This window comes from Mus caroli, chromosome 6 (genome assembly GCF_900094665.2).
Source record: "Mus caroli chromosome 6, CAROLI_EIJ_v1.1, whole genome shotgun sequence".
Lineage (NCBI taxonomy): Eukaryota > Metazoa > Chordata > Mammalia > Rodentia > Muridae > Mus > Mus caroli.
The window spans coordinates 113,685,128-113,699,315 of record NC_034575.1 but is presented as its reverse complement, the minus strand read 5'-3'; the positions used below and the strand labels follow the sequence as shown (position 1 = coordinate 113,699,315).

Here is a 14,188-nt window from a genome sequence, read left to right as displayed (position 1 = left end):
GGGCAATGAATTCTGTATTAGTTAGGTTAATGGAACTAGACCAATCAATGTTGGTAAGAAATGTTTAAAGGAGAGGGGAGAGTTCTGTTTATTGAATTTTTCATATGACGTCCCCAGACAAACGTGTACGAGAGCTCATCTGGGCAGTGACCTTGAACATTTAGAGAGAGCTCTGCTTCAGCTCAGAGGGAAAGGAAGCTAGACAGNAAGGTGAAAGGTCACAGGAAGAGGCCAGAACAGGAGGTGAGACTGCAGCCATGGCTGGTGGTTGCAAGTAGAGAAAGCCATATTGTACCATTAGTGGCCAAAACTTTTAGTCTGGGAGTGGATATAAGGTCTCAGGTGCAGGTCAGAGAATGCAGGATTGGAGTAACAAGTGTTAGAAGGGAAATGTGCCATCCTGGGGGAACCTGAAAGTCTGACTTTCTGTAGGTCTCGCAGATCAGAAATTCTAGCCAGGAAGAAAAACCGCCAGGCACAAATGTCAACATTTTAGCCACATGTTCTGTATCCTCGTGCTCGAAAGAGAAGACAGCCCAAAGGGAAGTCTTTAGGGGACTCAGTTAAGCATTTCCCATGGTAACCCCTANGGTGTCTTAGCTGCTTTTCCTGTATCTCGGGAAAATGAATACTCTGACAAAAGCAGAGCAAGGGAGAGATGATTTACTTCATGGACCAAGGGCACAGAACACAATGGCAGAAAGTCAAACGGCGGGAGCCGGAAGCAGCTGGTCACATCACACAATAGAAATTACAAGTTAGGGTGCTTATGTCCAGCTTGCNTTCTCTCTCTTATGCACTCCGGGACCCAAGCCCACAGAACACTGCTCCCCAAATTTCAGTGTAGGCTTTCCCACCTCANTTAACCTAATCAACATAGCTTCTCACGGGCATGCCCAGAAGCTAAATAATCCATCCTAAGGGTGCCTGGGAGATGCCTCCTAGGGNCTTCCAGATCCTGTCAAGTGATAACTAACATTAACGATCACATAGAGGGAAGAAAAATGGTTATGAGGATTGAAAAAAGGGGAGGAGTACAGAGGGGGCACCTTCATCAGCACTCCAAGGAGAGGGATAAGCCCTTACTGGTAAATGAAGACCTGAGAGGGGTATCCCTACTCCATCCCTGAAGAGATTCTCCAGGCTGTCTCTGACAAGCATAAGGAGTGAGTAGACCCTGCCCTAGGGCACACCAAGTGGAAGATGACAAGACACTGACATTTGACACACTGAACTCTTTCTCTCCCATCAACAGAGTCAGAGGCTTCCCCTGGAATGTCCCTTTCTAACTTACAGCATCCCTGAGGGAGGGTCACCAGCAACCAGGCGGTCCCCGGAGGTCTGGTAGCATCCAGAGTACAGAGAAAGAGTAGTGAGAGGAAATAGAAAAATATAAATACAGAGGGTAGGGGGAAAGCCCTAGGAGATTCCCAGAAAAAAAGAGAGTAGCTCCTAGCTAGCCCTTTCTGCCTATAGTGAGCTGTTCTTCTTCTCACTGCCTTCATGGTCCACTGAAGAAAAGCTTTCGTTACAGTTCCTTCATTGCAAATGTGAAACAAGGCCTTCCTTGTGGACCCAAGAACCCAGCCCCAAGAACCATTGCTGGACATGCAGGATCACACACCCTACATGCCTTTGGATATCACTGAAGAGTAGCCTCAACCACAGATCTTCAATTGTTCATGGGATCANCAAGCTACTATAAGCTCCAGAGTTAAAAGAGACCAAGGGAAACCAAGGCAGAGCCCTTATTTAGGCCACCATAACATTAGGTAGAAACCACAGCCAAGATTACAGACTACAAAGATCTCCACCAAGATAGCATACGCAAAGAAGTTTATTCATTCTCTATAGACTGAGACAGGCCACTAAGGAATGGGTCAGTGTTCTTTGCCAGGGGCTAGGATTTATGTAGGGATGTGTAAAGTTGACAACTGGTTCCTAGAAGGTGTCTACATGGCAGTTACAGGGCTGGCTCCAAGGAGTGGACTTCAGAGCAATTAAATTTCCCTTGTTTGTTCCTTACCCAGCTCAGCAGATGTCACAGAGCACACATAGCACTCCTGCACTTAGGTAAGATGCAAAGGCAGGGTTATGGCAATGGCGGAGCCCTTGAGTTAATATTCTTTTGACCACTCAGATAAGAGTGTAGAAGGACTTATATCTCTGTCCTGACTCAGAGGCCAAGGAGCCCTTTGCATCCAATGAGTTCCATCAGTGTGGCTCTGGAAAGGTTTCCAGGCCTTTGGGAGCCTGATTTCTCCCACTTGGAGCATAGGCTCTGCCTGCCCTGGCTTTGGAGGGGCCCAGGGATTGGCTCACGATGCTTATGTTGAAACCTTATCCCCTTTTTCCTGTCCCTTTTTCCCACTGCAGCATGTGGTTCAGTGCGTGTTTGTGGCCATCCGGACCATCGGGAACATCGTAATTGTCACCACTCTGCTGCAGTTCATGTTTGCCTGCATTGGGGTCCAGCTCTTCAAGGTAGAGTCCTGCCTCCTTCCCCTCCCCAGCATTCCCAAGGAAGGGGGCCAACGGATCCAAGAGGGGACAGCAGTCTGAGACACGTGTACAGAACCTGACCACAGCCTTCTTGAACTTTCCAGACCAAGAAAGTAGAGGGAAGTTAACCCTGCTTCTCCCAACTAAAGAGCTGTGTGTTCTCTGCTGTGTCCCCCTTCAATTGGCTACACTTCTTCCCAGATGACTTTCATGCTCTGGAACCTCTGTGTCAGTCCTTGGCTCAAAGTCCACAGCAGTTGCTAGCAGTCGCAGCNTGTCCACACTATACCATCCAGCCTGAGGGCTAATTGGTTTTTTTTTTGCTTTTCTGCCTCCATCTCTTTAGTTCTTCTGGTCTCTATGAAGCACTCTTTCTCTGTCCCACCCCACCCCCACCCCACCACTGTACAAATTTCCCCTGTCTTCTTTCCATAAGCTCTCTCCAGACCCAGTTCCCCTTTCTTCTTCCTTCCAAGACCTTCCCAAAGGGCCGAGCCTTCCAAGGTTGGTGCTCCCTGCTTTTGAATCTGGCTACACCCTCAGCTCTGAATGTGAGTCATGTCCTCTGCATCCGGACTCTGTTATCCTCAAAGCTCAAACTCAGGACTGTGCTACAGACATGCTCATTGATCGTCTTCTGCCGGATCTGTCCCTTGAGGAGCATCTCTGATCACCTCATTCTTCTTTTCTAGGGAAAGCTCTATACCTGTTCGGATAGTTCTAAACAGACGGAGGCAGAATGCAAGTGAGTTTACACTAACAGACTCCCAGATCCAGGGCTGTTAACCGGGCAGGGGGAAGGGGACGGTGATGTGGTTAGAGGAGAGTGAAGACTGTCCTCTGGCCCATCCCATTACCTGACCTCATTTTTGTGAAATGTGATTTCATCTATTCCTCAACATTCTATCCACTGACTCTTCTGGTGCGTGGATAGTTTGGTTGCATCCCACCTAGCATGCTAGCAATCACTGGTGGTAGAGATACAGGACACCCCATGATTACCTCTTTTGCTTCCTTCCTCAGGGGTAACTATATCACATACAAAGATGGAGAGGTTGATCACCCCATTATCCAGCCTCGAAGCTGGGAGAACAGCAAGTTTGACTTTGACAATGTTTTGGCAGCCATGATGGCTCTCTTCACCGTCTCCACCTTCGAAGGGTGGCCAGAGTGAGTATGAACATCAGGGCTCACAAGTTCAAGGCATGGCTCTCCAGTTGTCACCTGGGGTCTTATTAATTCCCTGAATTCTTTCCAGAAGTCAGGCTTGTCCCCAGGCAGTGAGGTTGTTTGGAGAACTGTAAAATATAATCACTGAAGAAACATAAGCTTTTAGCTGGCCATGGTGGGCCATGCCTTTGATCCCAGCACTGGGGAGGCACAGGTGGGTAGATCCCTGAGACAGGTAGATCTCTGACAGTCTGAGGCTAGCCTAGTGAGTTCCAAGCCAGCCAAAGCTACATAGTAAGATTCTATCTCAAAAACAAAAGCATCTCTTAGAAAAGATTTTATTGGGACTGGGATGTGCTGAATATTTTACGGTGGGCCTTGTGTATGTTGTACAAGTGGTGTAAGACTCAGTATACACTCAGCATGTTAGGAACTCCAACCCAGAATGGACACCTTTTAACTCCTTTTCCCAAGCTCAGTATGAGTCACAAGATTAGGAGTCTGCCATTATAATGCCATTCTATGTATGGCATTTCGGAGTCAAGTACAGAAAATGTCTCTGGTGTTAACCTTCCATCATCACAGAGTTCCAGTTTATCTTCCCCCACATGTAGCTGAGAAGGATAAGGATAAATGAGAGGTCTCTGTCTGCTGAGACTGTGTACCAGTCTCCACAGAGAAAGCCTTGCTTCCATTAACAGCATCAAGTAAGAAAGAGACAAAAGCCAGGGGTCCAGTCCCTCTGCAAAGGAGATACTTTCTCTACTAGACCAACTCAGTGGTCTCCACACAGCATTGCTGGTAGCAGACTGTTGTCCATGTGGTACTCTTTGTATCTTTAAGTACCTGTGTCCCCATCTAGCAGTGCATAGATGGGGTTTGCCATCCATCATATGGCAATATAGAAGTGATGCTCAGAGGTCAGCCATGTAGCAGGGTGATTACAAAGGAAGAGAAGGAGATCATCCTGGTCCATGAAAAACAAGCTCAACTGGTCCATAGCCCAGACTGAAATGGATGGCACACACACACACACAGACACACACACTGGATGGCAGACACACACACACACACACACAATGGATGGCACACACACACAATGGATGGCAGACACATACAGACACACACAATGGATGGCACACACACACAGAGACACACACACACAATGGATGGCACACACACACACAATGGATGGCAGACACACACAATGGTTGACAGACACATACACACACACACAATGGATGGCAGACACATACACACACACAATGGATGGCAGACACATACACACACACAATGGATGGCAGACACATACACACACACACACATACACACACGTGCTCACGCAGGCACACGCATGTGCATACCCTAAACTACTGTGGATGCTGTGGATAATCTGGAGTGATGTTCATTTTATTATATCTAAATAAATTTCTTTCTCAGATATACTTTTTCTTTGGCCTCACCTCCTTTGATCTATGCCAGTTTACAAAGCTGTTTCAATATTTACCAGTATTTCTGTACTTGAAATTGGGGTCAGTGATGAATGTTACAGTTCAATAGCTCCTGATGGTTTCAAAGCACTGTGTATATATTATATCAGCTGCCCTGTAAGTTAGGAAAGTAGGGGATTATCATTTCCACCTGACAGCTGTAAACTCAGTGCCAAAGAGAATCTGTGGTTTGCCTGGATGGGACTTGAGCCCGGACCCTCTGGCCCCAGCCTGGAGCTGTTTCCTTTGATTGCAGGGACCCCTGGGAGCAGTGGTGCCATCATCTTATGGAGGTGACACTGCTTCTCCAGGTCACTCTGTGAGCCTATCTCCTCCTGTAGGCTGCTGTACCGCTCCATTGACTCCCACACAGAAGACAAGGGCCCCATCTACAACTACCGTGTGGAGATCTCCATCTTCTTCATCATCTACATCATCATCATTGCCTTCTTCATGATGAACATCTTCGTGGGTTTCGTCATTGTCACCTTCCAGGAGCAGGGGGAACAAGAGTACAAGAACTGTGAGCTGGACAAGAACCAGGTAGCCTTCTGGGAAGGAAAGGAGGGAAGCAGAGCNCACCTAGAGATGGGCAGTATGTGGTTGCCCAGGACCCACTAAGCAGTGTGGCTAGGGCCTTTGGAGGGACATGTGTGGAGACCAAGATCCTCTGTCCCACCACCCAACAGAATGGGGTGTTTGCTCCAAATACCTACAGCAGAAATATGGATCTTGCATTTCTCAGACTTGACANACATTAAATCCTCAAAAATCCCATGTCTGGAAAATGTGCTCAACCATCAAATATTTGTTAAGGTTTCACTTAGCTACACTTTGTTTCAGGCAATGTGGAAGAAAGAAATTTGTGTCTTATCTAGAAATTGGAACATTATACTATGCCCAAGTATGTTGGTATCATTGATAATGGGGAAAGAAAGTAGGACAATGGAGGGCAGAGAGCTGGCGGTGGGCAGGAGAACAGTTTTAGGAAGCCACTTGGATGGCTTCTCAAGCAACACAGAGGTCTGAGCAGGGGGGCATGGTGACATNGAGGACTGGAATACATTCTGGTAGCTTATGGGATGGGCTAGCAACTGAGTGATATGCAGTTAGGATTGGGCACAGTTGTGAAACCCAAGATTAGCAGTCTTTGCACTCCCAGAGGAACCCGTGTGGGAACACACCCTGAATAAAGCCAACTCACAAGGGCACAGCCCAGTATGCCCAGCCCCATGCATGCCAGGAAAGCTGGACCCTTTGTGGGCTTTGATGTCTGCTACTTGGGTTTAGATTCAGTGTTTGAGCTACTGTGTAAACTTAGTGATGAAAGAAAGATAAGGAGGGAAGCCAACTTGAAAGTGTAGATGAGGCATGTTGAGAGCCCGACCTAACATCAGTTCATTGTAGTAAAGATGTAAAAGCGGGAGGTCATGGTGGCAAGGCTTGGGGATTAGGCATGGAGGCCAAGGGTCAAGCAGACTGGAGTTGCTTGCTGGTTTCTGATTTGGGGGTTTGGGTGTTGTGCACAAAAATTGGCTGACATTTTCTGTTTTCCCAAGATTCTAATAAGAACAAGAATTCTTCTCCTGACAGTTCTGGGTCTTCTGATTTTGTAGGAACTAGACAATANGGAAGAAAATGACAAATTAGGCAAGAGATACTCCATGGGGGAATTTATGGTGTGGGTCATAACCAACAAGAGTGGCTATGAGCCAATCAGTATTTATCAGGCACCAAACACTTGCTGAGCTCTATCTGGTCATTACNGGTTGGAGAAAAGGAGCTGAGCTCCTTACTTGCAATCTGGATAGGATTTGATGGCAAGGGAAGCCAGAGAAATCAGCAGCATGCTTCACATTAATATTACAGCTATGAGCTAGAGGCCAAGAATCCCTTCCCAGGTTGTGGTTTAACACGCATCCTACTTTTGACTGCCATGCACCCACCCCCATGTACTTTTATTCTCCTTTGTTCCTTCCAGAGACAATGTGTGGAATATGCCCTCAAGGCCCGACCCTTGCGAAGGTACATCCCCAAGAACCAGCACCAGTACAAAGTGTGGTACGTGGTCAACTCTACCTACTTCGAGTATCTGATGTTCGTTCTCATCCTGCTCAACACCATCTGCCTGGCCATGCAGGTCAGTCGACNGTGGGGCTAGCCTAGGGAAAATGCTGAGGGAGGATGGGGTAAAAGGAGTTGCAAGGCCAGAGGTCACCTGCCTGCAGCTGGGAAAATAAGAGAGAGAGAGAGAGAGAGAGAGAGAGAGAGAGAGAGAGAGAGAGAGAGAGAGAGAGAGAGAGATTGCTTCTTGGAGGTGAAGTTCCTCTGTAACCATATGAAAGAATCCCTGGGGCCCTGGGTTGATAACAGAATTGAGGAGTAGAGACCCAGGAAGAGTAGGCTTAGCGCCATCATCACAAGCTGGGGGGCATGGAGGGAGATTCAACACCTACCCCTANCACAGGGAAGTCAGTGTGTGCCCGGGCTCTCAAGTACCAGCAACTCCCCAAAGTCAACATGGAATTGTCAGAAANTCAGATCTCTCTCTCCCACCCCTGTCATCAGAAAGGGTAGGAAAGGCAAGAGCTTACAGTCTCCAGAGTCCACTTGGATGCCCTGAGGAGGGCTCGGAGAAGATCTCTGTAGAAATGGGGGCATCTGAGAAGGTTGGACAGAAATGATAAGGAGCCCAAGGACGCTGGGTTCTTGTTGGCTCTTGTTCACAGGCTTCCCCTTCCCTCCACTTAGCACTATGGCCAGAGCTGCCTCTTCAAAATCGCCATGAATATACTCAACATGCTTTTCACCGGCCTCTTCACGGTGGAGATGATCCTGAAGCTCATTGCCTTCAAACCCAAGGTAGGCCATCGAGAGAAAGTCGTTTGATGGGATGGGGTGGGCGTGTGTCCACTGGACGAGGGAGGTAAAGGGAGACTTTCCCAGTGAAGGGCCATCCCTTCTCTGAAGAGTGTTCTAAAAGCTACAGTGGCCAAGAGGAGAACCAGGCCAACTCCTTAAAACATAGCCTTACCTCATCATCTGACCCATGACTGGGACACACAAGAAGCAGGTTCCTTCATGACCTGAACTGCTGTCTTTCTATGAGCTAAGCTCCAAACTTTCTCCTTCCATTTTCCATAACTGGCAAGCCAAACTTCTCCTAACCCAGCTCCCCNCCAAGATCTAGGAAGGTCCCTGATTTATCCCTCTCCCATTTCATTAGTTAGGCAGAATGAATGCTTGTGAGACGTCCAGTCCTCGCTTTGTCTGCCCAGGGCCCTGGACTCCATGCCACAGGCTCCTCCACAGACATATTGCCATTGCTTCCTCTGTCCTCCAGCACAGGAAGAGGAGTCACCTGCAGACTTTGCCTGCANTATCACTTTTTGCAGGCAGCACCTCTTCAAAGAGAAGAGGCTGGCACTGTCTGAATGAGGCGGAGCTGATAAGGTTGACTACCTGTCACTCAGCCTCACCAACCCTGCCCACTGTCCCAGGAGTAACACTAGAGCAGGCTAGTAGAAGTGATGTGTACTGTCCTTGACCTCCATAGACAGGCCAGAATCTCTGGCATTCACAGGCTGGGATTGAGGCCTACTTCAGAGGGCAGCTGTAACACCAACTGTAGCTACCCTAACACTTCCTAGAGAGTAGTGAAAGATTGGAGGATCACCCTTAGAGACTTGAAACTAACCTGTTTTCCAAGCCTCCTCTCCTCCTCNTCCTTCACCATCTTGACCAGATACACGATAGAACAGCAAGAGGCAAAATGACAGGTCTCCAACTATATTCTGTTTGTTTGACTTGGCCCATGATTAACTGGTTGTAGGATTCCTCCTGGGCTGTTAGCATCCCTGCTGTAGGGAAGAAGGAAGTGACATACCCACAATCGTAATACACAAATATTAAGAGAGGGAGCTGTTATGTTCTCTGTCACATGGACCTGTTCACACGGGTGCTTCCATGGAAAGGACTCTNCTGGGTACTTTTCAGAAAGAGTAGAGACAACCTTTGAAGCACTTGAAGGTGGTACACACAGACTCACAAACNCTGAGTCTTCCTTGCAACACAGGACACCTTGGGGTCTTTCATACTTTTTGAAAACTCCCAATAAATCAATCTCGTTTGGTATGGTGATAATAATTGCGTGTCCCTACCTCCAAGAAGGAAATATGCTCTTTATCATATATATTTCCAAGGTCAAACCATTAGGGGATAAATTGTGCCCTGGCCTGGAGAAGACCAAGTGGTTGTGGCTGTCCTCTCTGGGACCCACGAGCATTGCCACCCACATGTTGCCCTAGTCCAGGTTCCATGCCTGAGAACACAGAAACATCACACATAGCATCCTGAGCCAGGCCAGGAGAGTGGGAGTGCTGGGCCTCAGCCTCAGTTCTCAANCTCTAGGGAGCTTTCTTCACTTNCAGTTATCCCACAGTGGAGTCTGGTATGTCCCTGGTGTCATAGGCAATCTCCAGAGCCTGCAGTCTCTAGCATACACAGTGCATCAAGTCACCNGCTCTGGGAAGCCCACGAGATTGACATTGTCCTGAAACACACATTTGATGTATCCTACCAATGAAGGAGCAAACCAGTTTCTAAGACATAACCAATTAGGTTTCCTATTGTCATCAATGACGATTTTTCTGTCCTGAGAAGACAGGGTGAAATATGAGTGATTTTTCCTGGGTACAGAAGAGAGCCGTCTCACACAGCGAGATAATGGCAAGGAGATCTCTTCTGTGAACTCCTCAAAAGGAACCCAAGCAATAGAGGAGTGAAGACTATTAGTGTGGGTGACCAGAGACAGTTGACTAGTTAACTGAGGAGAGGATAAAGTGGAGCCTGGTCGCCTACACCCTCATTAACTGTATTCTTCACTGATAAACAAGCTGGGAAATGTGCCCTTGAGTTTTCAGGCAGCATACCACTCAGAAATCCTCAGAACTCTGGGAGAAATACCTAACTCGAGTTTGCCCAAGACATGGCATGAATGGCTTCTATCAGACCTGAAAGACGAATGGCTACTGGACTTCTACCTTCCCTGACTGTGTGGTGTGAGTTCCCTGTGAAAGGGCAGTCAGCAAGAACAGAGAAGGNGGATGTGTTAGTCAGCCTGGCATTATAACTACAAAGTGCCTGGAGCAACTTGCTTACAACATAGCTTTGGAGGCTTGCGTGTAGGATGCTCCCATCAGTACTTCCAGAGAGAGTGGTAGATGGTGGCAGGATTGTGTGTAGGAGCAACACACTTGCATCTGTAACCAGGAATCAACAACAGAGCAGGCTGGAATCCTACAATTCTCAGAGAGTAGGCCTTCAGTGATCTACTTTCTCTTACCCTCCCCTTCTCGTTCCTCTTCCCCCTCCTTTCTTCCCTCCCTCCCTTGCCCCCTNCCTCCCTCCCCTCTCCCTCCTGTCCTCCCTCTCTTCCTTTCAGTAGGCTTTATTTTTGGAGATTCCACCCTCCTCCTCCAATAGCACCACCCTGGGGACCAAGCTTTTAACACATAGTCCTTTGATGGACACTTAACATCCAAACCACAGCAATTGGCATTACTCATAGCTCAGACCATGCCCTCTGGAGCTGTCCCTGATTTGATTTCCCATGCCGTATCCTCTTCATATCTGATTGGTTGATGGGTTGATCTATAGGCCCTGCTTCTTTCTTCCATTTTCTCTACAGTGATTGATGCTGGTGATCTTTTCTCATTCATGTCTGTTTTCCTCACTACTCTATGTAAAATGAATTTACTCAAGAAAACCTCTGCCCTGAATCCAGCTGCCTAACTCCATAAATCCATACTATGTTCATAAAAAAAAAACTATAAAAAATATGAGATGTTAGTATACACAAACTTAAAGACTCTGCCTCCCAGAGCAGCTTGGGGAATGTAGGGGTGATCCAAGGAAAAGGGTTGGTGACTTGAACCCCTCACAGGATGCCAAAGGAGTTCTGTCCTTAGATGTAGGGAAATTAGGCAAAAGACACTTGCATGATAATTAATTCTGCATGCGTATGCGGTGCAAGTTGTGGAAAGGTTTGTTTGGAGTGGTTAAAAGGTAATTAAATAGTTCTTTAATTAGATTATATTCCTATCATGATCTAAAATGTCAATAATTACAGAAAATTAAGATAATTTGTATGATAAACACTGAAAAAAGTCCAGTGTATAAAAATATAGCAAAAAGAAAACTAAAATTTTATATCAATGATTAAACAAAAATTAATAACACAAGGGATGTGTTCCCAAGCTGGAAAACTCATTGCTGCGACACTACTTCCCTGCAACATCATATATAGATTCAAGACAATCTCAATTAAAATTCCAAAGGGACCCTACTCCAGCAAAAAAAGCAGAAGACAGGGATCTACACAGCAGACCAGGGGCTTGTTAGGATGAGCCTTTAGGTTCAAGGTTTCTGCCCATGTGGGCAGCTCTGGCTTGACTATGGAGGGCAACACAGGGTCTGGTGAAGGGCAGTGTAGCCACAGACATTCCAGTCTTAGCAAAAGGACTATGTGCCAGGAGATAGATAGTGTGCCTAGGATTTGCTATTGACAGGTTTGGCAAGAACAACTCAAAACAATAAATAGTCTTGAGTTGATGAGTTGATGAACCCAGGGCTGCAGCACAGTAGGTCTAGGATGGCATGAGTGTCCCTAATGGGAGGCTTTTCACCTCCGCTTCCACAAGGTTCTCATTAGGACTGCTGTTCCTGAAACCCACTCTCCCCTCCATGGCTAGAGTCATTGTCTTCTAGAAAGTCTCTGGAGCACCGAGTAGGGGACTTAGGGATCCGAGTATTGGTCGCTTAGTAAGGGGTAGCCTAGTGTAGGAGAGGAGACGTTGTCTGGGAACTCAGCAGTCTAGAGTAATGTCAGCATCGTGCGGACATATTCTGATGATGAATCAGTCAAAAGGACAAAGAGAAGGAATGAAAGGTGGCTCCAAGCTCCCTGACTTGCCCCTCAGGGACTGAGCCGGTACAACAGTTCATTGACTTTCAGGAGAGTGGGGAGAGGCAAGCCTGACGGGGCTGCAGAGATGGATTGGGGTTTAAAAGCTATTAAAGTCTTGAACAGGCAGTGTGGACAGGAGATCTGTTTTAGTAGTCTGCACTACATATGGCCCTCCTAAGTAGATGCTCCAGGAGAGCTGCTCTGGACTCTCGTCTTCCCAGAGAGGATGTACATGATGAGCTAACAGGTGGGACACTGGGGAGAAGGAACTGGGGAGAGGACATCTGGAGGCTAACAGCTAGCATGGCCAAAGCAAGAGACCAAGGCAGAGCACTAGGTCTCAGGCTGAAGGGCTGTGTGAGGGACGCCAGCCACAGAGGGAGAGTGAACAGAGACCCGGAGCATGTACTGCTTGTCCTGAGAAACAGGAGGGGACCCTAGATGTTCAAGTCCCCTTATTAGTCCCCTCTGTGAGTAGTGAATGGTTCAGAGGACTATATTTCCTCATAGTCATCTTGACCCAGACAATTTAGTTTAAACGACTTCAGGAGTAAGTAAAATATTTTCTTTTAAAACTTGTATTAGCCTCTTTTTTAGATGAGTGGTCTTAAACCCTTTCTAGACTTACAGTTTATATGTCATGATAAATATTCTGTAATTCATATTCTATTATTTTAACTCCAAGACATTCAGCATAAAATGTTGAAAATAAGGATTTCTTAGCCATAATGTAAGTAAAAAGGGTGTGTATAGTAAAAGACGCATTCCCCACAGAAGTTGAAGACAACAGAAGAGCAAAGGTACAGGGACCTTGGACTAAAAGCCGAAGTTGCAGCAGGCCAGTTTTATTTGTACACGGTACCTGCATACGTGTTTCTCAGAAGACAAGTGGTTACATCACACTTAAGACACAGCTGCCCCATACAGCAGGATATGTGGTATCCCTAAATCTGCAAAGCTGGCTTGGTCACCAGGACCCACTCTGTAGCTCTACCCAGTTCCGCAGTGCCCCCTGGAGGCCGACCAGTGGAATAAAGAGCAGGGTGGAACTTCATAGAGCCTCTTAACTGGATTTAGTTGAAGTCTGTTTACCTTCGATACTAAGAATCAGTGTCTTTCACTGTCAGTGAAACCCATGGGACCACAGACTCACCACACATGTCACTTAAAGAAATAGAAACAGAAAAGAGGAGGGAAAGAGACTAGGGCATGCCACAGCCTCTTCTGCGCCTCTGGCCTCATTAGGAGAGCCCAGTAGCCTGTGGGTGTGCAGCCAGCCCTGGCTTGCTTTTTAGCAGCTGATTGGTAAGCAGGCATTCCCCTGATTATTGTTTATTTGTGGTGTGCCCACGGACACCTGACGTGCACAGTGCCCAGCAGACAGGCACAAACGGGCTCCTCAGGAGGGACCTCCTCGCCACAGCGCTTGTACCCAGAGATTTGCATATTGTTGCAACATTGTGACAGGTTTCTTTCCTGCATGGTGCTTTTACCGTGAATGATGAAAAAAATAATTATATGACTTACATAAAGCCTTAGTGTGGGAAGGGAAGTATTAGCTATTACACTTAATTATTTAATGTGGAAACGTATTCACACTGTGTAAAAGCCCAGTGGGAAGGTACACTGTGGTTCCCTGTCTCTGATCCTGCCACTGGAAAAGAAACTGAAGGCATGAGAAGAGGGATTCCCAAACCCAGAGGGTGTTGAGGCAGTAACTCAGCCCAGGCAAAGCAGTGGCCCTGACCATGTTCCNGCAAGGCACCAGATCCTTCTGTGAAGCAGGAGCCATCAGGAGCGGAGGCAGTCATGGCAGCCACAGTGGGCATCAAGCACTCCCTCAGAGGCAGACCTTGCAGTACCTGACACTGCACAGACTTCATATTCCCACAGAGGCACACGCAGTTGCTATTGCCGTGTCCTATGTGAGTGAGCTGAGGCACTGAGAGGTTAAAACGCTTGCTCCTGGCTCTCAAGCCTCATCTCTGAAAGTGAAAGCAGCCCATCATTATGTTTGTGTCTTATTACAAAGGCGGTGCTGGTGGCTGGATCTAATGGT

General features: G+C 47.2%; 1 protein-coding gene across 1 annotated transcript in view; it reads left to right on the top strand.

Moving 5' to 3' along the window:
- The window catches only part of LOC110295755 (voltage-dependent L-type calcium channel subunit alpha-1C), a 77,616-nt gene that overhangs the window by 16,353 nt on the left and 47,075 nt on the right, over window positions 1-14,188 (top strand). The window contains exons 7-12 of the mRNA XM_029478244.1: window positions 2,377-2,484; window positions 3,195-3,247; window positions 3,526-3,672; window positions 5,504-5,705; window positions 7,144-7,302; window positions 7,914-8,024. Of these exons, the coding sequence (XP_029334104.1) occupies window positions 2,377-2,484; window positions 3,195-3,247; window positions 3,526-3,672; window positions 5,504-5,705; window positions 7,144-7,302; window positions 7,914-8,024 (780 nt within the window). The remainder of the gene's footprint in view (window positions 1-2,376; window positions 2,485-3,194; window positions 3,248-3,525; window positions 3,673-5,503; window positions 5,706-7,143; window positions 7,303-7,913; window positions 8,025-14,188) is intronic.